Source organism: Plectrocnemia conspersa, unplaced genomic scaffold (genome assembly GCF_051122295.1).
Source record: "Plectrocnemia conspersa isolate PC_06_02 unplaced genomic scaffold, ASM5112229v1 ptg000006l, whole genome shotgun sequence".
In the NCBI taxonomy this organism is placed as follows: Eukaryota; Metazoa; Arthropoda; class Insecta; order Trichoptera; family Polycentropodidae; genus Plectrocnemia; species Plectrocnemia conspersa.
In genome coordinates this window covers 6,788,473-6,815,037 of record NW_028277170.1, presented here as the reverse complement: position 1 = coordinate 6,815,037, position 26,565 = coordinate 6,788,473, and the positions used below count along the sequence as shown (strand labels likewise).

The 26,565-nt window shown below is 30.6% G+C and overlaps 1 protein-coding gene across 2 annotated transcripts in view; it reads left to right on the top strand.

The window, feature by feature from the left end:
- Nucleotides 1–22,108, top strand: part of LOC148234125 (uncharacterized) — a 35,565-nt gene extending 13,457 nt beyond the window's left edge. The window contains exons 2-10 of one of the 2 annotated variants that reach the window (XM_088187711.1): nucleotides 12,448–13,476; nucleotides 13,565–13,750; nucleotides 14,456–15,072; nucleotides 16,181–16,296; nucleotides 17,649–17,761; nucleotides 17,833–17,988; nucleotides 18,057–18,225; nucleotides 20,144–20,299; nucleotides 20,843–22,108. In XM_088187711.1, coding sequence (XP_088043837.1) covers nucleotides 12,448–13,476; nucleotides 13,565–13,750; nucleotides 14,456–15,072; nucleotides 16,181–16,296; nucleotides 17,649–17,761; nucleotides 17,833–17,988; nucleotides 18,057–18,225; nucleotides 20,144–20,299; nucleotides 20,843–21,064 — 2,764 coding nt within the window. In that variant the 3' untranslated portion in view covers nucleotides 21,065–22,108. Of the gene's footprint in view, nucleotides 1–12,447; nucleotides 13,486–13,564; nucleotides 13,751–14,455; nucleotides 15,073–16,180; nucleotides 16,297–17,648; nucleotides 17,762–17,832; nucleotides 17,989–18,056; nucleotides 18,226–20,143; nucleotides 20,300–20,842 lie in introns of both variants that reach the window. The other variant, XM_088187710.1, reaches the window with a different exon arrangement.
- The last annotated feature ends 4,457 nt before the right edge of the window (nucleotides 22,109–26,565 follow it).

The window sequence follows — 26,565 nt, the reverse complement described above, 5'->3', positions numbered from 1 at the left end:
AAGTCCTGTTTTGATTCGATAAAATCAATGAACCTTTCTTCGATGGAATCAAGTTTTTCAGATCAGATTTTCATGATCATAAAAAAACATTTTTACATCAAAATTTTATATTTATGTATTTATATTAAAACCCATCCAGACATTCACTCTTTCGACTCAATATAGCAGCTATTATATTATACCAAAATATGTTGATAAAAACTTTGATTCATTTCCGTATAAATAAATAAAACACCACCTTTCTCACATACTTTTATTGTAAATTTTGCTTAACACTTTTTCACAAGTCTCTTCATAATAAAATATGTAAAAGTTCTGAATTTCATTTACTCACAATCTTATTGGCACACCCATTTTCAATTTTATCTTAGTCCACAATTAACAATATTGTTGATATTACAAAAAAGTGAGAAAGCGGACCTTTAATAAGCAATGAGATATACATAATCATAATATTGGATGTCTCTGGTTCTGATTTGGATGGATTATTCCTTGCATAAAGAGCAGGCTTTCATCGAGCACCTGTTATACATTTCGAATTGTGTTCGAGGCTGGCTAGATTTCGGGTTCTTGGTATAATACAAACCGATCATGCACGTATGCTCATTATCATTCCTCACAGATATCGAGTGGCGAGCGTTCTTGGTGTCGCATTTCTCGAGAGCGCGTTACTGGATCAAGGTCCGGACAGGAATTTGCTCGGTTCGATCTCTATACTTGAGACGATTCAACTCTTGCCTCTTCGAATGCCTCGTTCGCATCCTTGCCACCGAACAGCTTTTGAAAAGCGTCTTGAAAATGACACAGATCCAAAATAACTTGAAGTTTAATTAATATCTTTCGCTTAAATGCTTATAATATTTTTAATAAATATACTATCGATGTAAACACTATTCCTTTTAATCTTTCATTAAAAATATGCCTGTTGATAATTAAATGAGAACTACAAAACTAAAAATTAATTAGACATCGGAAAAACGAGCAAAATTAGACCTAAATTATTTAGATTATATTTATTTGGAAATATATACGTATATTTTAAAGTAAAGAAATGAACTAATTGATTTTGCTTTAAAATATTTTCTGAACGATGATTTAAAATATATTTTAATTTCGCAATATTTTTTACAATATAAAATATTACAGTATTTTAAGCTTTAGTTCTGGGAGCTAAATGAAATTAAAAAATATAATTATAAAAAAAAAGTATTGTGTATTGTTGTAATGCTTCTTAATCTAATTAGTATTATATTATACTAGCTTATAGTTTTTTGTTGTTGCTATAATTGATTTTATCGCATTATTATTCTGCTAAACCAAAAGTTTGATAACAAAGTTAAAATATATGCACCTGGCAGTATCTATTAACAGTAATGCAGCGATTACGATTTTGCAATATTTATTTGCGCATATTTAAATTAATGAATTTTGCTGAAAGGTTCAAAACATTAACAGAATTAACAATATCTAAAAAATAATAAAAATCTAACCTATCTAAGTAAAATAAAGATTTATAATCTTCTCAATATTTATTAATCATCAATAAAGGCATCCCAAAAATTAAAGTAATTCTTTAAAATCACTCCCTCACTACTGAGGATCATGATTATAAAAATAATAAATAAGTAAAAATATTTAAAAATCAATAAATAGATATAAAAGTATACACTAAAGCAGCAAATAAGATTGCATTATTTAGCGGAACTACAATTAAACACTAGGAAGAAAAAAATATCCTTTCTATTTATTAGCACATTTTTTACATTGCAATGTGTTGCTTAAAAAATAAGTAATAAAGTTACACTATCAAAATATAACGTATTTATAATTACATTATTCAGTCAGTCACAAAATATACGTAACAAACGTATTTATATATTTATTTATTAAAAATGTTTAGATGCTCTTTACTTATTATATATATATATTTTCCAATTTTGGCAGATATGAGAATCTTATAAACTATTTACTATATTTTATTTTAATATTATATATAACCGAAATACGTACATAAAATGATTTTATTTTATTATAAGCATTAATGAAATTGATATATGTATTATTATTATTATTATTAATAATATAAAGTTTATGGCAAAACTTTCGCACAATCTGGCCTTGCATTGGCTCAGACTTTCACTGCATCCAAAAGTGTATTTTTAATGCTTGTACAGCTTTACGACACTGTTGTGCGAAAAGAAAAAAAGCGATAAGATGATGTGTAATAAGAATGCGGTTATCCTTGGCATTTCTGCATTTTTGGACGACCGAATAAGATTTTATGTCGAATCGAAAAACACTTATACATACAATGATATTAAAAATAAAAATAAAATAATTGATTGTCTGACACTTTATAAATTATATTTGCTTTTAACCATATATTTATGCTACCTGGAATCAATCAATTGCATTTTTTATTTATATGTATAGATATAAAACAAATTTTCATTCTCAGATATATAGATAGAATTACATTAAATAAAGACAGTCCACGATGCAAAATCCAGACAATTTTCTTCGTGAGTAAAAAGTTAATTACACTATTAATATTAATAAATGTTTTTCATTTCTCGAGAAATTGCTATTCTTATTTTAACTCCCCGAGAAATTTTGATCAATAAAAAATATATATGTAATATATAGTATGTGATTATAATAATGCAGTATATTATTATCAATATCTTTATATTATTGAATGATCGTTGAAATAATAGACTTGTTATAATGGATACGAATAATCGAAGATCAATCTACTTCAATTGATTACAGAGCGTTGAGTTACGAAGGAATTTCAAGAATCGTAGAGAAAATTGTCAATAACAGCTGTTACAACTTTACATTTTTCATATTTCGAACAATATAAATATTCTTTGAATTATTAAAAAACCGATATTTAAGTTCGCTAACAGGCAAATTTTATAGCTCTATGGAAAGTTCCCATACATTTTTGCAATCTGTCGATTTTCACGCAAAGCGGTTTCTTCTTATATAATTATTAATCTAGTGCTTAGTTAACCAAAACAAAGATTAAATACTTGCATATTTTCGAACATCCGGCACAAATCATCATTTCATATGCATTAGTATAAAAAATTCGTGAAATTTTTTAACAAAAATATTGATGAAAATTCACAATAAATCAGCGAATTTTTCTAGAAATGAGATTTCTCAATTTGGCATTTTCTCGAGATTCTTATTAATTAAAATCATGTCGTAATTTTTGTCGCTTTTTTTTATACATCAACACTCCCAAATCATTTATAACTTTAAAATGAAAAGCTCTATATTTTTATTCTACGATCAAAGACATATATTTATATGAATAAATAAATTAGACCCAGTGTTGGTTAGGTTGTCTTTCTTTGCAATTCTTTGTTGTAATGTTGTATAAAATATTAACGTCATGCATTTTTCTGTACGCTACGGAATTTATACATACATATAAGATGTTGCTCAATTGCAAACATGACCTTTTTCAAAGCACGTAGCACTTAAGCGGTCAACTTTTGAATCAAACAATTAAATGACATAAATAAACATCGACGCCTAGACGCGCTAAAGCGGTTAAAAAATGAAAGTTTAGCTCTTTCTTTAATTAAAATAATAACGTATGTGAATAAGTTTTGTAATGTTTTCAATTTAAATTTGCATCTCATCAAAATTGTTATTTTTTATCGAAAATCACTAAAAATTAATTTATAAAATATTCGTGACGTAGAAGATTAACAATATTAGATAACAAGTGACATAATAGTATGTTTCTATAAATGCCAAAATCCTTGGTTTTCACAATCCAAAAACAATGCTAGATTGTATCATTCGGTTTAATAAATGACAAATATAATGCTATCTGAGACAATATGCCAATTCACAAATAATACAATTGCTCAATATACTACGTATTTTATACACAAATTGCCGTGTTTTTCGCATCATTAAATATTTTACGACACACCGTGAGAATTTTATCAAATCATAAAGACTAGGATTTGGTTGCTAATATTATAATAGGCACATTCAAAAGTTAACTGCCTAATATGTATTTGACAATTACAATAAAAATACCGTAAAATAGTAAGCAATTTATTTAAATATTAACTTTATTTTAGTCCATTCTTGATTTTTTTCTCAAATAAAAAAATTCATATAAAATATTTTGTCAGAGTCGAAATTAAAACATTGAAAACTACTGTTATGTTATGGTATACCGTACTATTCTATATGACATAATCGTTCAAATATGAAGGTAAACTATTTTCATAATCCTAAATTTGTATACATTACGAAAATTTAGAAGGAATTTTCAACAATTTTTTTGTGAAAAAAAATTAAATTTCTAACGAATATTTTTACCAATTATCAACAAGCTACACAGTAACAATACAATGAGTACCTAATAACTTTACTGTGACAAGTAAACTTAATTTGTTCAGTTGTGTAAGAATAATGCAACACACGTAAAATGTATTTTCGTTCTTTTCTTTTCCATTGCATCACATATAAACAAGATGTGTGACACTTTCGGAACACCCAGTGAAAGTGAAAATCGAATAAAATCCGTAGATGTACATGGCAATATCATCTTCGGCGAATAATGCACAATCCGTGATGAATCGCCAATGTTGTTTTCACTGGAAATATTCCAATTCGTGTGAAATCTCTACCAATACGGCCACGCCTCATTCAGTTGCAGGCCAGTTGTGTCAAACATTTTTGTTTTTAATTACACACACGATCATCTCACGATTGTGTGTTGTATGTGGAAGATTTAATAAAACAATTCCCGAATCAAATACGAAAATAAGAAAGTCGATTCATACTTTTTTTTTAAATTCAGTTAAACAATAAAGATTTCTTTATTATTATTATTACACTCAATGATTCATTAGTAATTTTATATTAAATAAAATCCATAAAAATCCACAGAAAGATTTTCATGATATTGTCTCATTATGTATATATTATGTTGCTTGCTTCATATTATATTAGACTATGATATGCTTGCATTAAAAAAAAAATGATTTGTATATTATATCATTTCAATCATTCAATCTGCATTCTGCAGTACTATCAATAAATAAAAAAATCACTGTAGCTTTGAAATCAACTCATAATGTCTGTGTCAATAATGTTGTTATGAAGTTTTATGCTAGCATAAAACATCTTTAGATGTTGAATGCCGGAAACTAAAAATAATGGTACAAGTTCATGAAAACTACTTATAAGTTTATTGGTCGTTTTGATTTTTAACCGTTTATGTCTACGAAACAAACGACTCAATTTATATTCATATACGACTATACCTCGCTGATTTACCGTCCAATATAAATAGCTAAACAACGGTAACCGATTGGAATTTACAACCGTACGTTTAGCTAAAATCCATAATAATGCTGGATAATAAGGCGAGAAAAGAATGTCTAGGTCAAACCGGAGAACACTTTCAAATGATACCTGCGCGTATAGAAAATGAAAGTGGTCAGCCCGGTTGTGCTAATATGACTGAGGAAAAATGTCCACGCTCGGGTAATATGCTCATTAAATCCGAGTACAGTGAGACTCGGTTATTAATATGACGACGGTCATTTTTAGCAATAATACTTTTTCTTTAATAGCCGAGGTCAATTACTTAAAAACACGATAGACCGTTGGTGTGAGAAAGACTGTCTGTCGTATTTTAAATAGCTGAATAATAAATTATTTTTATTCTAAATCTTTGCCAACTGTTCAAAGTTTTGTGACAATGCGTCTAAAAAGACTAGGATGTATGGATGGTAGAACAGAATTATAACATAGCTTGGTATTCAAGAAAGTTTTTTAGTGTTATGCATATAATAAATTAACTAGTTTTTTAGATATATGTCAATATTTAGACGATGAAAAATAAGTGTTATGCTACACGTTTACATCAACAATTAAATTAATATTTTATAATAAAATACAGTAATTAAGTTATTCAAATAGTCAAAAAAAAAGTCTGCACGTTGTCATTACCCTAGGACTAAAATAGCAAAGAGTTATTAATAATATTTTTATTTAGATAAAAACATAATAATAAACAAACATATCGATAACCAGATAAATTGCAAAGAACTAGATAGAAAATAATAAATACTATATAGAATATAAATATATATTTTTTTTAACAGATTCCATGATGATATTTAATATTAGGTAAAGAATACGACCTTCGTATTAAATTGTAAAATAGTCAAAACCGTATTGTTAGCTTGAAGAACAATCGCCTTTGATATTTTCAGCACTTTTTACAATCAGAAATTTATCTGAAAGCGTTGCGCAATTGCAAAATCATGATATGTACGTATATGGGAAAAACAGCTGGGAAAATTCTACATAGATATACATACATATAAATGTATTTATTAGTCACAATCGTCGACCTGCTTTCGGCGTGGCTTATTGTTGAAAAATTCACTTGCATTTTACGTAGGAAGCCGTGGCATGTCTTGCTTAAATTTTTGCGTGGGTAAAAAGAAAGATTGTTCTTAGTTGAATCATGCTGGAAAACAATACAAGTCCGTGTTTAAATATGTTATCAAATTACAAAGTTTTTATTTTATTATATTAGATAATTTAAATAAAACAAATATAAAAAAAATCACAACTGTATAATCATATAATATACCTCTTTTTAAAATTAAAAATCATTCATATTTTACTTCTTCTTACCTTGATGATAATTTCCAAGTATTCTTTCCTAGATGAAACACTTATTCGGCTTCTTCTTTTTTTCGCTTAATTTTTTACCTTTTATTACCATTATTGTGGCATTTCGAACCTCGAATCATATGTCCGAGATACTCCATCAGCTTATATCTGGGAGACCCAGAGTTTAGTCATTGGACACCCTCTTAATCCATGGAACTTTTAGCATACGCCTATAAATCCACATTTCAAACGTTTCTAGTATATGAATTATATTATCCAGATAAGTCCAGCATAAGTCCAAAAGAACACGCCCCTGTTTGAATTTGAATATTTTCAGCCCGATCTTCCCCAACGCATATAACTGCTGATTTGTCTTACATCTCCCTCTTCTCTGTCATCTATCTCAATAGAACTTATGCTCTGTATAAAATGTTTTATGCGATCAAATACTTTCTGAAAATCAAAATCATATTTTGCTTAAATCTGCTTAGACCCAAATCAAATCCATTCTCTAGTGAGCTTATAATTAAACTTATGCGTATTTGGTAACCTTTATAAATACCAAGAAGATGAAAAAACAAGTTTGCCCAGAAAGTAAAAGACCTATTATAGATGACCCTGTTCAATGTGAAACGTCGCGGAAGCACTTTGACGAAAATCGAAGGTCGATTCTATTTTATATATACACTTATTATAGCCGTAAGAATTATTATTATTATATTCAGGAAAATTGTTAGTCACCAATGAACTGTCGTAAATCACTTGCCCTTGTCGGAATTGCGAGAATTTCAATTATGAATCGCTTCGCAACGAATGTGCCATAACTAGTTCTCAAAGAAATGTTACGTGTGATTGACCACCATAGTTAAATAATAAAAAATTGCAAATAATGTTTATTTAAATATATATATATGCATGATTTTTTAATTAGTGCTCCTTTTATGTGGGCTTCTATCTTGGATGCACGATTGTGGAGAAATACAGTTCAAGTAGATTCTTAGTTCACCTTCGGCCAGAGACCTAAGGCGTATTGTCGCCAAATGACATTTTAACGACATTGGCAAATAATGTAAATGTTCTTTCTTTCATAATAGCACAGTGCCGTGTAATATTTAATATGATTATTTTTTTCTAATACTTTACTAACAATCGCCTTGAGACATATTGATTGTGTCCAATGAATTATATTACCGATTAATTTCCTATATATAGAAGTTTTTATAAATGACTTTAGAGAATTTATGAGTAATTATATTTGCACATAATCTTAAGTCAATTAAATACATAGTTAAAAATAAGTTTTTAAATACATCACAACTATTAATTATAAAAAAAGTTGATTGTTGTAATAGGTACAAGTTTAAGAACCTATAAATGAATAAGATACGTTTTTTATATGTTTACATTAAATACATATAGGTAGACTCAAATTCAGAAAAAATGCTGTAGTACAAAAAAATGGATCGGAAAATTTATTTATTAAATATTATCATAAGTAATATTAATTATTTTAATACATGATTATGACTTGTCAAAAAATAGGTTGTCTGACTTTGTAGATAAATGTGGAGCTTAATTAAAATTGTAATACTAATAAGATTTAGCACAGTACAATTAAACATAAATAATTGCGGCACCCTTATTTTTTTTTGTATTTGTTAAAATATTTGCAATTAATCTTGTAACGCTTTTCGAATGTTGCATTGTTATAACACTCTTGCTGACTCTTCCCACAGCCAAATTTACATAAACACATTGAGAAAGCAAAATGTCGACATTTATCCATGACCGTTACTCAATCGGCTGCAATCCGGTGATCTTTCAGGCTCTTCAAGACTTGCAAGAGTCGCAAATTGCTAATTATATAATATGCCATCTTCAGCCAGAGACCAATGTATTATAGAATTTGCTTTCCAATCTACAACCTCATAGCACATATTGCACCGCTATTGAATGTCATTCACCAAATTACGTAGGATTTTATAGTATTATTTTAGTCGTAATTTTAATAGAAGATATATGTTTTTAACGATTATATGTTTTAATAAAATACATCTTTGTTACCATGCTTATATGCTAAATGCCTCTTTAATAGATATTAAGTTAAATAAATATAAAATTATCTTATGAGAGACAAGGCAAATTTTAGATCATTTAAAGTGAAAAACATTGTTATTACACACAACAATCGCAAATTTTTATTTTTTAAGTACACTAGAAACTATTTTACTGTATCGTTAAATTATAGTAACTTTATTATTAAACTTAATGCAATAAATAAATAATTGGCAATTATTAACATTTTTAATTTCATTGCTTTTGAATAACAAAAATCTTTAGATGATATATAATTGTGATTTTAAAAGTTATTTATTTTAATCACTGATATTTTATAACAGTAACTTCTTGCTAACAAACTACTATCAAACAGTTTTTCTAACATCAATAACAATATATTTATAAAAAAATATGTACGATTTATATAGATTTAAAATTAATTTTAGTAAAATTTTATTATAAGGAACGTTAAAGAAAAAATGTTAATTAGAATTAAAACGAAAAAAAAAATTTTATACATAGTGCGAATATTTTATATTTTATATTTTAAAAGTGTACGTGTAGCGTAAAATTTTACGCAATTAAATACTGTATTTATAGCCAGCTATACTAATTAAAGAAAAAAAAATCATAAACAAAGAACATAATGCGAAAATAAAATAAAAAAGAGTTGTGAATAAAACTTCTGTGATTTCCCAAATTAACTTGTGATCAAAATTTTCCGAAATCCTTAGTTGACAAATTGCTTATTACAATAAAAAAAGTAATGGATAGCTCGAGCATCAGAATGTCTATTGAATAACAATTGCCACATAGTCGGCCTAAATATTTCAATATTATCAAACCGTAACAGGCTATTACGTGAAATATGATCGAATATTATATCCAATGCGTTTTAACGGCAATGAATGATAATGACAGTGTAAAAATATATTCGCCACGCCTAGTAACTAGGAAGAAATGCGACTGCATTTGAGCCTTGAAAGGAAGGACGTGAGAGGATTTTATTAATATCGTTCATTGAATTATATTCATAGGCCGTCGAACCTTGTATTAATGCGATATGTGTATATACAGGATGTTAATTTAATCTAAAACGTATTATATTTTTATATAACAATATTAAAAATGATTTTCTGATTACTTCTTAACAATTAAAATTAAAATATATATTATTTATATTTTACGTAAATTTCTCTAACATGATTAATGTATTAAAACTGACTCTTGAAATACATATATGCGAAAGATGAAACTAATAAGTTATATATGAGCTAAACTCTTATATATAATCCATATTTTTAAAACGCAAAATGCAAAATTTATTTTGATATTACCATAATATATGTCTTGACTTTGTAAAATCGATTGTTATTACTATTTTTTTTTAAATAATAAGAATACAATATATGAATTGAATTTTTTTTCATTTGTTATTAAAAAATCTGTTTCTCTTCAAATAGTAATATTGTTTAAATTCAGTGTGTGTTTTTAATGAAAATATTTAACCGTTAAGTTCCGGGAGTTTTTTTAGCACTTAAATACTGTAATTTTTATTTGTTACGTAAAAAAATATTTCCTATATCATATTGCCATGAAACGTATAAATTTATAATTTATTATGAATATTTTCATTATTATTTTTTCGACGATAATTTCCCTATCGTCTTGCAATTCACCTATCACGAAGAATTAATTGCAGCCATGACTTCTTCCAAATAACAAAATGTAGTTTTCCTTGACATTATGGTAGAAGCGAACTTCCATCTCGGTCGTTACAGATTAATAAATTACAGTTACAGTACAGTAGAATTTTTTTTAATAATTATCATTCACATGAATGACATTTTAATAAAACAAAAATTACTATATGGAATAATGCGAAGTGCGAGACGTGTTTATGTATATACAAACAATCATGTTCAAACTTTAATTTTAAAAAACTACATTAATTTTGGGATTACCTAATCATATCTATATAACATATTATTGGTAAATAGAAAGAGATATCCTTATTTTAAAGTTAAAGTTTCACAATGTCGTGTACAGTATGTATGTCGTGTATATTATGTGAAACATGAAGGAAATAGACGTGTCCCAACGAGTGAGAGTAAATTTTTATTTTTTTACATAATTTATAATTCATTCATTAATATGCCAAATCCGGTCAAGCAAATCACGCAATAATTGCCTGAGGTAAAACTTAATATTGAAAAGTGTAGATTAATATCATTTTTATTATCAATTATGTTCGTCCGGCGTGTTGATAAAGTAATTAAATAAACAGAATAGTATATTAGCGTCGCCTTTCAAATAATCAGAACATGAGATTATTTGACTTGTGACGTCTTGACATAATATGAAACTTTGTTTCAGAAATAAAGAGCTGTTAATATATATATAATTGCAATATATATATTCTTACATATTCTCTTTAAAAATCATTTTAAGTTTATGTTAACTTATATTCAAGTAAGTCCTATGAAATTTAAATATTTAGATGAAAATCATTTTAGAACATTATCAAAAATTTTTTTTACCAATGCTTTCCTTTTATAAAATACATATATCTTTCAAAAATGTAGTGTAATTATATAATTAAATACAAAAATGTATGCTTTTTATAAATACATAGTTGACTTTTAATGTAAATCTTAATTACACTCATTCACATTATATGCAGTTAATTTATATCTGAACTTAAATGAAAATGTAAATTAGCAATATAATTTTCTTTGTGCACAAAGGTGAATATGAACTTATCTATCCTTTCTGTTTTTAATGTATTTTTAATTTAAATTTTGAGATATAATATAAAAACTAACACAATTAAATTAACCACCAACTCTAGACCATTTTAAGCATTTTCATATATTTACACATTTTATCTGTATTTAAAAAAACATATCATCACTTAATATTTATTATATTTTATGAACACTTTTTTTTTTATTAATAATTTTTATGAATAAAAGTATTAAATATATATAATATTTACTTTTTCTTATTCCGTTAATGTGTATCTCAATCTATTTTTTGAATTATACTATTTATTATTATGTCCAAATTTTCCCTATTTCTATTTTACTATTTAATAACATTAGCTCAGCTCTACTTGTATTAAACTATATTTCTTAGATCTAGGATATCTAATAATAATATCAATCAACCCTGTAAGTTTTTTTGAGTATAATTCCTGAAATCGGATGCAGTATTTATATAAAAATATATGTAAAAATAATTCTCATCAAACCAGAATCACAAATATTGATTTGTAACATACAATGAGTGTACTAGTATATGGCAGATTAATCCTTCCATAATAATATTTATATATATTTTTTTACAGATTATCTTACTAAGAATATTTAATAATGATACTGAAATATTGTTGCTGCGTAATTTTTTTTTTTTTAATCACTTGGAAACCTCTGATCTACACTTTCGATGTTATTTTGTTAAGCACGCTGTGTCTGTGTTATTCATAAGAATTCTCTACCATTTTAATATGTATTGAGCGTTCTCGGCGATGATTTATCTATTTTTGATGTCTCGAGATGCGTTCAAAAATAACTGAACGCATTAGTATTCTCGATCAAAACATACCCCGCGTACCTATCTTCAGAATGTAAATAAATACACATGCGCCTTTCAATACTAAACAAAACATGAGATATACACGTCGCATACCACTTAGTTTTGTATAATTTGTTACAGATTTGCCTTCGCATGCCTACTGGCGCTGGCGCTGGCCCACGCAGAAGTGGACATAATCACCGAGCCGAGGCCAGGCGAGGAGTACGTTTTGGTACAGAGTGGCCAACCGCAGCCGGTGAAGAACGCGAAGAGCGAGGAGCTCTTCGAAACGGCTCATAAGATACCAGAAAAGTTACCCTCTCATCACGTGAACAGACAAAGCGAGGAGAAACCGGACAAGTACAGCAAAACCAAAGCCAAATTGGAGAAGACCGAATTCAGCCCGATTCTGGACTTATTATCGTCGAGTCATATAGCGCCTTCTTCTAACTTTAAGCGCGAATCAGGCGAAGGCATTATTGAAATAGAAGAAAGCAAAAAGTCTAAGAAGAAGGCCACTTTAAAGAGTGGTAAAGGGGAAGAGATCGAAATCGATACACCATTGTCTAAGCTGGAAAACATCAAAATAAATGAAGAGCTGAAAGATGTAGAGACCAACCCGGAAATGGACATCGAACTCACTCCCATCTCTTTTACAACTCAAAATCCTATCTTGACTACCGGAACGCCGATCAAGACTAGATCTTTCGATATCCTTCCAGTTAACTCGGCCGCGTCCATCAACGGTGGACTCTTGGCCGCTTCTTCGGATGCTGATATTCCTTTAGAAGTTGCCGGAACTGAACAGAAACAGCATTCTCGCATTCAAGTAAAGAAAGGTCCTAACGGAGAAGATTACGAATTGGAATATGTATATTACTATTATTACGACGACGACGAAGAAGGCAAGCCAGTGAGCAAAAAAGGCGAAAAAGGCGAAAAAGAAGAGAAGAAGACCACCGAAGCTCCGACGCACAATTCGCACGATGGACCGCAAACGAATCAAATAAACAGCCGCAATAAAAACAAGTATAGCACAATAGAAAGGACTTCCACTACGTCTAAACCTAATTCTGAGAACGAAGTCATCCCGACGGGAAGTAGAGGACGTTATCACGGAAGAAACTTGCCTCAAGTCGCTCCCGTCGAAGAGGAATCAAACGAGGAAAGGTACAATATGTAATGAACGATTTTCTTAGTTTTGACACTTACATTTTAGTGTTTAATTATTTGTAAAAAAATATATATATAATTTCAGATTGCCTGCCAATACCCGTTTTCCACCAAGGTCACGAAACTTGAACACAACACCCAGCAATCAAGATAAGCAAGATACGGCTGACTCACCATCACCACCTTTGAGGCAAAGAGTTAAAACACACCATGACAGTCACGGAGAAGAAACAACAGGACAATTGAGAAATAAATCTAGGAGCAATGTCAAGTAAGCATCATAAAAATAATACAAAAATTATAATTTTATATAGTATCCATATAAACATATTAAACTTCTATGGTTATATTATTTTTAAATAACCTAGAAGTTAGATTTATATATTGTAGTATACATAAGTCTACTAAATCTTACTGTTTTTGTAATGAGCACAGCAGACTTTTTAGAGTTTTGAGATACATCTATCAACTGTTTTTACAATACGTTATGAAAAAGTAGATTGTCACTTTAATTTTTTTCTGTAACGTATTATTTTTGTACAATAATATATTACGACACTTTTAAAACGAGTTTAATGCACATTGGAAAGCACTCGATATAAACATTAATTTCATGTTTTTCTTTTCTCAAAAGCTCAGCTCTATTTTTTTCTTTAACATTAACAGCACTGCCTGGTGAATGTAAAACAGTAGTGAATTTCAATGTTTTTAATCTTAAATTACATACTAATTCTATTGAGAATTGTATATATTATATTTCCTACAACCTGTCTAAATCTGTATGATATTTACAATATATATAAAATACGTATATATAGACATTTATAAAACCGGGTTACTTTATTTTTAAAATAAGTTTTAGTTATATCATTTCATGTATATAATATTATCCTAATCTCGTTATAAAAAAAAGTATAGCTTATCACAATAAATATTTAATAATGTGTATATTTAATTAATTGACTTATTTATTTAGAAGGCCGAGCTTAGAATTAGTCGACTCTGCGAGCTTCAACACTCACGCTAGTGACGTTCCCGTATCCCAATACAAAGAAGCCAAATCCAAAGTAACAGCCGTAGAAAGCAAAGAAGAGAAGTCACAAGAAGAAGTCAAAGGAAACACAGATTCAGTCGAAGATTACGAAGAGACGCCTCGCAAACTCCAAGAAATCGACGATTCCGATAAAAAGGTTGACGAAGATAATGAAGAAAGTGAAGCTTCTGAGCTGACCACCATGGCAGCAATGGACAAAGTCGCCTTGGAGCTGTACGCCATCTTGGCCGGAGAGAATCTGAACAATGAAGTTTCAGGCGGACAAGACGAGGTGCCAACTACCACGGATTCAAGCGAAGACATAACCACTACTGAAGCTTTGACCACCACCGATGAACCGACGACTACTACGACCACCACCACGACGACGACGACTACGACCGAAGCGCCGACGACTACGACAACCGTGGCGCCGCCGTCCACTACTACCAACAGATTCTCTAGATTGAGAGGAAACAACAGAAGTAGAGCGCCGGTCACGGAAGCTCCAGCTTCTGCGTCTTCAGTATCGGGCGTCGAAGCGCCTTCGAAGCCGAGAGGTGAGATAGAGTCATAAAAAATACTTGCGCTAATTTATATACATACATATATGCATTGCGAATTTGAGATGTCCATCTCAACATCATTGTAAGCACTCGACATCCTTTCAATTGCTTGCGTCCTTCAGTCTGCATATCCATCCACTAATCCTCATTATACCTACAGAAACACTTGACATTCTTTCCTTCGGAGGCTATTGGTCGTTCGTTTGTATTACAGTTATAAAAATGACATCTGCCGTATTGCATAAACTAAAGCTCTTTTACCATATGTTTCAATATATTACCATGATTATTAAATAGCAAGATAATTCGTGACCATGGCTGGAGAATCGCACCCGAAATATAAAAAGAAAGTAAGCAAAACCCTAAAAATATATTTACTTTTACAGTACAATTTTTATACGTTAAAATAAAATTTATAGCGTAAAGCTCAACTTAAACATTGATTTTCAGTAATGTGTGTTCTACAGTAGAAGCAAAAGTATAAAAGAAAATTATTATTTTTGTGGCAAAATATTGTTGTAAAATATGATTTAAATTTGTAACCCAGTTAGTGCTATTAGAGCAGTCGTCACAGTTCGATGTCGTCAGATTGAACGGAACATCCAGTTACGATGTCAAATGCTTTGTCAAACTTAAAACAAGCCATACATGTATCGTGTACACACAATCCACTATCGTAATGCACTAAGTTGTGGACTTATTTAATCAACTTCGTGACAGAAATGATTGTGCGAGAGACGCGCTTTTGCGCAATTTCCCAGTTTCTTCTCTAGGGCCAGCCCGGATAAGCTCTAAAGTCGTTTCTCTTGCAATTCCGCGTCAGATTTTTATAAAGGTTAGTTCCTGGTCGATTAACAAATATCTTGACGAGGAGCACTTTCACATTTACAGCTTTCACTGCAGAAAGCACGCGTGTGTGTATCAGTATGTGTGTGAGTGTGTGTATGTTTATTTATAATTTGTTCGTATGTGCGAGCCTCAATGATGGACATCTTGAATTTGATCTGCCTGCGTTCATTGCTTATTCAGAATTGCTTATGTAATTGCGCTTCACTATTAAGCTAAATGTATTGAGTCGCTTTCAATTTATGCATGGTTTCAGGACGATATGGAAGCTCCAGACCACTTTTTGGCAAGAGCAAGACTGCCAGCACTCCTTCGGCAGCCGTAGAAGAGAAAGTCATCAAGCAAGAATCAGCTCCAGTTCAAAGCTCGAGGGTAAGTTCACCGTCTTTATTTTAAGTATTCCCAGATTTAAATTTCTGGATTTTGTGTGACTTCTGGTAGATTTTAATACTTCATCCATTATTCATATTTTCTTTAACCTTAAAATTACATGTTGTAACTCCTCTGCAATCATCTTTATAAATCAATATCAAATGTCCATTTGTTATGAAAAGGATGTCAACAAGCATTAGTTCTTCGCCCTTTGAAATTAATTATTTTTGGATACCTTGATATTCATTATGCGATATATCGGAAAATCTAGATTGTTTAGAAGTGCGTACGTACGCACTTAAATACTAACATCTATTACTTCTGCTAATTTTTTTATTACCGGTATTGTAGAATATTAATATTTTTTGTACCTGAATTCCTCTCTCCTTCGACGATCTCCAATCGGTTCAGTACCTTATTCATATTTAACGCTTTCAACATAAACTATTCAATAATTTTTTTTGCGACTTACATAATCTACTGTTTCATAATTAGTTAATCAACCAATTCATGCTCCATTTTAGTTCTGAAACACTGCAAGTTAGATTTATACAACCTGTTATAATAAGCAATATTTTATTTATTTATTTTAAGTCTACCAACTACTAAGCAGTTATTGAGTCATCAGACTGAAATTAGTATGTTAATCAGTGACATAATTTATGAATTATAAACTATTATTACAACTTACAATATATAATATCACTTTATCTCAATTTTATTTTAATTATCCAGCAGTGAGATTAGGAAAATATAGGAAAACCAAATCGGAATTATAATTTATTATAATAATCACTAAATCCGACACTAATGCTCATATAGGATTTGAACCCAGGTCACCGACGGCGACGTATACTGATCTAACGTGCTTGTAAAACGTGCTACAACGTGCCTCGTGCGTTTGCTACCCACTATAATAGGACATTCAATTTTCCGCTGCGTGCAATAGTACAGAGCGCATCTCATTGTCTGTCTCCTGTCTAAATATTTTCACAATTGATTATTTTTATGTTATTGATTTATATGTTCAGCTTTCATTAGCTTTAAGCTCTGCAGAATACAATCTCTAATTAGGTTATCAAATGCTTTCTAATTGTTCCAGAGACCCTTGTTAATGTTATGTATACATGTTAATACAGTATCGATAAGAGGGCGATATTTAGAATTGGAGATCTTATGCTTTAAAATGGAATAAATAAAATTCGTGGTATAAAATGTTTAAAAAATATTTTTAGCACGTCAAAATTAAAAAATGTTATACACAAGAACAACATAAGTTCCTAGATTATTATATAATTAATTAACGCTTATACTCTTATAACAAACTATCTTATAAAAAAAAATCTTTCTAGCCAACTCCGAGTAGATCTCGATTCGGAAGCAGATCACGCGTAACTCCAGCTCCTGTTACATCTGAACAATCTGCTTCACCTGCGGAAGAAAGCACTCCAGTTACAATTTCCAAGTACCAAATTAACCTATTATTATGTTATAATAAACATATATGATTGTTATTGGTGTTATTCATGTTTAAAGACCTAGAGCTAGACCAACTTTCAATCTGAGAGGTCGTCGCCCATTGTCAGGAACAACGTCCACGTCTGCGCCCGTCGAAAGTGACCCATCGGCTGACGGTGCCTTAGAAGCTTCTTCTTCAGAGCCATCCAGTACAACAATAAGATCTTTGATTGGGTATACTGCAATAAGCACCTTAATTTTCATATTGATATTGACTAACTCAAATATGCCTTAATGTTCAGTCGCAATAGAATAACTGCCTCCAACATCAGACCTTTGAGACCAGGACCTAGGTTGAATTTAAGCAAAAAGGTATCTACTACTACCACCACAACCGAGGCTACCTCTGCAGAAGCTGAACCCAAAGAGAACAACGCGAGCGACGAACAAACAGACTCCACTACGTTGCCGGTGAGATATAAATATCATTTTAAGAAAAACTATTATTTATTTAGTTATTTTATTTATATTAAACCCACCACACAATGTGTCACGATGGTCAAAAAAATTAACAATAATTTTTATTATTACATTACACAAAAATATTAACATTAAAAAAAGCCAGTTACGTGTTAAGAAGCTGGATGGTGAAAACCCAAAAATTCTCGTAAATAGTTTGTAACCAAATATCCTCTTATAAAAGTATCTCAAGAACATCATCTGAACTTTTTGATTAAGAGGAAGTATTTAGTTATTCAGGGATTCCAAATTTTAGATCCCGATTTAAGAATGCTGCGAACTGTCACGAATAACTGACGGACAGACAACAGACGGATCTGTCCGAGAGTTTTAACCCCACACACTGGCGGATTTGTCCGTCGGACAAATCCGACGGGCAGATCCGCCCGTGTGTGGCCAGCTAAAGAGAAACGCGCTCCTCAAAACAAAGCCGAACATCTTGGAAGATTTACGATTCTAAGAAAGAATCTCGACTTACCCTCAAAAGTGATTCCAAGATATTTAGTGGAAGTTCCCACAGAGTTTGTAGGAATAATCTGATGTCGAATGTACACAGTATGGCACTTTCCGACACTAAAGGGCAGACGGTTGACGGAAGCCTATCTCCATATACAGGATACTCCAGAAGTCGCGAACCAGTGTAAACAATTTATAACTTATTAATTAGGTGACTTTGTTTTGTTTTTTCTAATAATAATTTAAACTGAACCCTTACAACTAATCATGGAAAGTTTCGCTACGAAGCAACGAACGAAAATGGTTGAATTATTTTTTTACAAAACAATCGACGTCATTTTAAAACTGCAAACTGTCCATCGCGATCGACTATAACGTGAATAATCAACGTTTTCGAGCACAAGGATTAGTTAAAGACTTGCCCCGGACCTTAAGAACACGAACAATTCAAATTGCAGCCAAGGGTGAAAGATAGTGTTTCTGAAAATGCAACAACATCAACCAGACGAGGTTCATCATTGCTTTGGTTAGCCAGAACATCACTGCAAAGAATTTTGAAGAACGATCTGCACCTTCTTCCATACAAAATTCAAATGATGCAAGAATTGAATCCATTGGATCCAAAATACCCTTGAATATTTCCTTTGACTCCAAGATTTTGTCAGACAAAAAAATAATTTTATTCACGCTCTCATCATGCGCGATGAAGCTCATTTTCATTTGAGTGGGTTTGTTAATGAAAAAAATGGCAGGCTTTAAAGTTCGGAAAATATATAGTTTTTTACACACAATTTATCACCCTTTTTATGTGACTTTTGTGCATTTCCAAAGATCAGGAGATTAGAACGTCTTGAAAATCGGATCAAAAATATGTTTTTCAGGAACAGCGAATTTGACTTTGTAAACATTCAAATTAAATCAGGCCCAAAAGGACGCACTTCAGCTTCTCAAAGACGTATCTAGTTTCACTCAGTTTTCTTGGTTGTCAATACTGAAGATCAAGTACAAGAAAAAGGGAGCAACTGAGCAAAAATTTTTTTTATTAAATTAAAAGTATTTTATTATTATCGTACCAATTATAAATTCAACATAAATTCAACATAAAATTAACTGAAAGTTTTATATATCATTTTTCCATGTAAAATTTAATTTCTTCATAATACAAACTCCGCCTAAACAATAATGACGCGTGAGAATAATATCAGGTGGTGTGTTATTATATACATAAATAGATCTAGTATTAATATATATATATATATATATATATACATATAATAATTTTTATTTTATTTTGACATATCAGAATAATTAATTAGATTTAGCCAAGCTTCATATCATTTATGGCATAATTATTATTTTACTTGCGACTTAGTAATCTTAAAATATGTATGTTTATTTGCGACTTTTGTTTCAGTCAAATGAAAGTACCGTTGGAAGTGCCTTATCTCGCTTGAGAGGAAGGCCAAGACTTCAGGTCCAGGCAGCTGCACGCCCAAAAACAACGCCATCACCTGCTGTCCGTCGTCCTAGTCCTCTTCTAGCAAGGAGAAGGCCAGTAGCCGAATCAACTGTAAGTGATTCATGATTCTTATTCTCAATTTAGAAATAGGTACTATGGCTACATACTTCTAAAAATATTTTAGATACGAGTTAAATATATATGTACCTACCAGGAGCGTACGGTGAGATACATTCCCTTTCGATCGCTCGCGTGGTAAGTGACGAGAATGAGTGAGAAATGAGGGCGTGCGTTACATGCGTTCCGCAAGCCCACTTCTTCTCACTCACTCTCACAAGAAAATGTATCTCACCGTACGCGCTTGGTACCTACATAAATATCGTATCATCTATACACTAGAGCAGGAATTATGAGACGTCTTTAACGTGAAATACAAGATAAAACAGATATTTAAAGCTAGACATAAACCTAATCCAACTGTGAAATTAATATAGCAAAATAATAACATAAGAAATTGTGCCTTAAAAATAAGTTAGTTTTTACTAGTTATTACCGAAGTATTTTAGTACGGTAAATGATCGGAAATAAACCGCTAAAACTAAGCCGACTATATACAATAAAACTTTAATTAAACACACATTGTCTACGTTACAGAGCTTAGAATCTTCGTCCACTGAATCTACGTCCGCCGAAGTATCAGAAGCAAACCAAGATGCTGTAAATTCCTCAGAGAATTCTTCAAACGGTGAAAATGAAAATGCAGAGAAAGAAATTTCAATCAACGAAGAACCCGCTACCGAAGCACCTAAAGGATTAAATTCTTTGTTAGCTGGCAGAAGACGACTGGTCAATAGAAAGCCTGGAACGATTCATTAAAATACTATATTTATAATTGAATATCTTCAGTCTTTCTCAAACGTATATATGTACATATATACATACATCTTTCATATCTTATTATTTATAATATATGTATATGGTAAAGTAAGCCATTCCTTCAATGAGTTTATAAATTTGGTGATTTTATTATAATCGTATATATGTATTATATACATAGGTATACGTAAATATATACAAAATATGTTACGTATATATTTTTGTATAAATATAAATATAATACATACTCTTATTTTTATTTTTTATTTTATTTTAACGCTTGATCTAATATTGAATTGATAATGCATTAGATGAAATTTTGTATCAAAATATATTAACTGAAAATTAAAGTAAATTTATAAAATATGTAGTGTGACACAAAAATAAGTAGAATGTGAATATAATTGTGTTAAAGCTTCTACTACTATATATATTCAGTTAAAAACATTTCTTTCGTTTCAAAGAAATCTTTGCTATTTTCTTATATGGCATGACACTATTATACTACTCCCAAATATTCATTGAGCTCTTTGTATCATAATTTGATTTGAATTTGCGATAAATGCATGTACTTCATTGTATACAAATAAATCTATTCGACTGTAGATATATTTATATAAAATTTCAACTAATCATTTCGTACAAATTTTATCGATTCGCGGGCGTCTCACATGCGCGAAAGTTTATTTTTATGTATATTTATTTATGGACGATTGCATTTCCAATAATATTACTACATATTATACATACACTTGTAAACCATAAGCGAAATATAATTATATTTTTAGTTCAATTGCATCATTCTCCGTGCTCTTCTTATAAAATCTATCAATCGATAATGTAAGCATTATCCATGATGAGACTGAATTTTTTTTATTTTTATTTTCATAAAAACTACAAATGTAAAAAGTCTCTGATTTGAAATGCATTTTACAGACATGTTCCGATTTTATACGCCTTGTATTGTAAATATATGCATTTTATTTAATGATGTGTGTAAAATTAATGCAATAAATAGAATAAAATAAATTTTATAAACACAGACTACTTATTTTAATTGAAGGTGAAAATCAAACACATATTGAAAAGAATATTTATATGTATTCTTGATAACAGGAAAAAAACCGCTATGCTGCACACATTAAATATATTTCTAGTTCTTTGTTTCTGAAAACGCCGAACCTATGTATTTTAAAAGGTAAGCTTATTTGATGAAAATGACGAAAAAAATTCTGGTTAGGGACAATGAAGTGCTTATGTTCAAAGTATAATGCGATCAATTTTACTTATTGAACTTACTAATTTTACCTATTTTTATAATACAAAAGAAAAGTACAATAGTCTATAACCCTATGAAAGTCATCGATTTTTGAAAATATAAAGTGACTTTTGGCCCACTTGTATATATAGATTTTGAACAACTTTCCTTAAGACATGATATTTTCGCAACTAATATGAGAATTGTCGAAAGCTTATTGTATATGATTAGCCATAAACAAAAGAGAGTCGCAAGGATAAGATCTTAGTCCAATGCTATTTCTTCTGTTTATATATAACTTACACATTTGCTAACTCTCTTTGTATTGTATGCTAAATATTTTGTAATATATAAATTCCTATTCGTCTCAACAATATGCTTTTGAATCATTCTATAAATGGGCTTCGATAATTCGCCTATTGTTCAGCAATTATAAGCGTCATATTGTAATATTACCTTGAAAGCTATACTCGCAAGGATTACATACGATATCGGAATAACTCTTCTCAAATGTGAAAATTTTGGCATTATGTTTATTAATGTGGACTTTACTAAGGCATCAAATATTTTAGGATTTGTGGTGCGAAATGCGAGGCACCTCAATGTAGTTAAACAACTGTATATGACACATATGAATCGGTAACATAGTCCCAGTAATATGAAATATATCTCACAAAGTACTGAAAGAACGCTGGAGTCGCACTGTATGCCAAAGTGATAACAGAGGCATAAAGTTTCTAGTAAACCTGACAGGCGTAAATCTGCACCAAATGGGTGAGTCATTCAGACATAATGAATACCTACAATTAAGTATTAACCACCAGACTTTTCAGTCTGGAATCTGTGACATTTATATAATTAATTATTAACTAATATGTGTATTATAATTTATAATCAATATATGTCACTTTGCAGCTGAGGCAAAAATATAAGTCTGACTCAAGCCCGCAGCCTTTCGGTTACGGCTCAATGTACCGTTATATTCTAATTAAAATCCACTACTATTTGCCTCTCAGCCATACACCGTGAAGATGTTACCCTGCGCTTCTACATAATAGATACATAAATAGCAAAATTATGGAATAAATTAAGTAGTAATATATGGTAATAAGTTAATTAATTAAAATTAATAATATATTTTATTTTAATTTAAAAATACATGCATAAAAAAATATATTAATACCGTTTATTAAAAATATATATTTATATAAAAAATTGTAGTATTATTATAGATTCCACAAACCTCACCCTTTAGATAGAAGCATAATTTTATAAAAACAGTTAAATCAGATTAAAACTACGTTTACGTTTATATAAAACTTATGATTACTACCGACCAAGGGAGACAATTCGAAAGCGCTCTATTCCGCGAGTTAAATCGCATTAGTGGCACTACCCACCTAAGAACGACTGCTTATCATCCACAAGCTAATGGGATGATAGAGCGTTTTGTATGGACAAACGTTACGTCTTCCAGGCGAATGTTTAGCCCCAAGCGCTACACAAACGCCAAATACGCCAAACGAGGTCCATTAAGACCACCTTATCAAGTGCATGCCAAAAGTCTACCATCAACCTACGAGAACGACCCACTATAGTTTCAATAGACCGTCTGAAACCAGCGTATGCGCAAACGTCAGATGATTCGACATTCCGCTACGCAGCACCAGAAAACAGACTTCAGTCACAAGAATCGAAAGAATACGCGAACGAGGAGACACATTAATATTCCTAATCGCCTACAAGCCGGGAAATATTTTATTATTATAATATAACTATTGAGTTACAAGAGTTCCATCTCAATTCCAAGTTTATATTTTTTATTTTATTTTTCGTAATTGTAAATTGCCAGGGGGGAGTATTGTCGATACCAACAAATGAATTACCGCTTAATGATAGGAGTCAATAATCTCACATTATTTATTAAAAATAAATTCGCATAGCAACAACAAATGAATTATGTATTAGACACATGTTACACATTATTAAAATTGTATTTTACTATTTACATGTTATGCGCATTAATAGGTAATTCTTATTAATCACACTTGTATCAAATTAAATATTTACTATAAATATGGAGCAATTAACCAAATATAGGGTCATTATTTAGTCATCATAACTACATACAGTTGTATTATTTTTGGAGAATTCGTTTGCAATCTTCACCGTTCCTGCGCAGAATAATTAATGTAGTCTAAATTCAGGTTCTACATACCTCCATTCCTGATTCGTTTCACTCCATTTAAAATTATTTTATCAATAAATATTATTAAAAAAAATATTTTAGTCGTCGGTTATTAACACCACATATCTCAATTTAATTAGATTATTTTAAATAAAAATAAAACAATAATTAAAGTCAAGTACTAGTACAGCAAGTGTACACGTGAATTATAAACATATTTTATATCAGCAACACATTAACACCAGAAGTATTACAATTGAAGTTGATTAGTGTAAAAAAATCACCACAACCATAATGCAAACAATTGTTGTAGAAATAATTATAACGTCTTTTTACATTTCTTTGATCCTTTAAAATTTCAAATTACTAATATATAAACTAATACATTAAGTTGTGACGGCTTTTTGACAGTTCTCAGTGTTGCCACACCACCGCTCAACTTGAGAAGCGGGTGTTTTTCATACCAATGTTTAAAACCTATATTACGTTTTTTTTCCTTGCCAATAAAAATCTTGTATCACTTCACTTTATCCTGTAAAAATTAAATAATAATAAAATGAATATAATTTTTTTATAAACGTGTGGGGGCAAAAATGCACGCAAAAAATACCGTATGCACTCGCTATCAACCCAATACTGGCTTACGTTTGTACTATTTCCACCTTGGGATTTGTTTCGTCCTAAGCCCTAGAGCAGGGCTCGGCAACCTATGACCCGTTTGATGATTTGAAGTAACCCATTTCAGTTCTGCAAATATCATTTTTTTAACGTGTTACGATGTCACGACTAGACCACATATATGATTGTTAGGACCAAAAATATTCGCTGACCCGAATAGTCTTTTTAATAGTCACATTTTAATTATTTTGACCCGCAGCCAAAAAAAGTTGCCGAGACCTGCCCTAGAGCCTAGACCTTAGTGCTTACCGTCGAGCCGCGCCAACATGCAGATAGCGTTTTAAGCCCTCACACTGGCGTGCTATATATGTGTATACGCAAGGAGCAAAACTATTGCTTATTATATGGACGAATTCTATCTGATACTTAATCTCCGCGTAAATGAGCGATTGGTATTTGTTTACAATAGGCCGCAAAGCAAGAAAAGCTTATTTTGAAAGTCCTGTTCCACCAGCATGTAATGGGCTTCATTTGCCTTAAGCTATGTCTCTCTCTTGCTATATGCAAACAGCACAAAAAATGCCGTTCGCAAAAACGCAAAGTTAACAGACAGGCTCAATACGTTGTCAAATAAAATGTTTCGTGGTATCAGCAAAATGACCGACTTTTGTGGAATCTTTTAGACAGTTTAGACCAGCGATGCTCCTGTATCGATGACAACCCGGCAACTTTGTAAAGATCCAGTGGCACTTATACGTGATCAAACGCCCTCGATATGTCGAGAAATACTCCTTTTCCGTATTTTCTATCTCAGATTGCACAAAAAGTCTTAATATGCACTCCAAAGCGAGCTACCAAAACTTTCTCGAACAGCTTAGGTAGTATTAGGATGTGATATTGATGTGATATTAGGATACTTTACGCCTACATGCTTTCATGCATAATCTTTACCATTTATATTTCCCAGTTAACCAATCAATAATTTGATAGAAGCTAAAGCCTATCCCCTAACCGTACCTCTAATGATTCTCACATTATTGGGCAACTTATAGAGGCGATGGAAGAAAAAAATTTCAGATCAGACGAAAAGGTGCGCTCAGTCAAAATATTTTTATATTTATTTTCTCTTTAGTATTTCAACAATAAAAATTATACTCCTTGTTCAGTTTTTTTTATTTTGCACGTATTATATTATCATTATATTTAAATTTATTATTTTATTACTTATATATTAATTTTTAAATATTATTAGTCGCTGATAAATATTTTTTATTTTGGTAATTAAATTCACAATAAATGATATAATAATAAAAAAAATACAATGCGAAAAAATATAGGTTAGCTTATTTGCTGTATAATTTAAATATTATTCATTTCCCTTTTCAGCTTTAGCACAATGTTCACATCCTAAATATTTCGAATGGCAACACCCAAGCT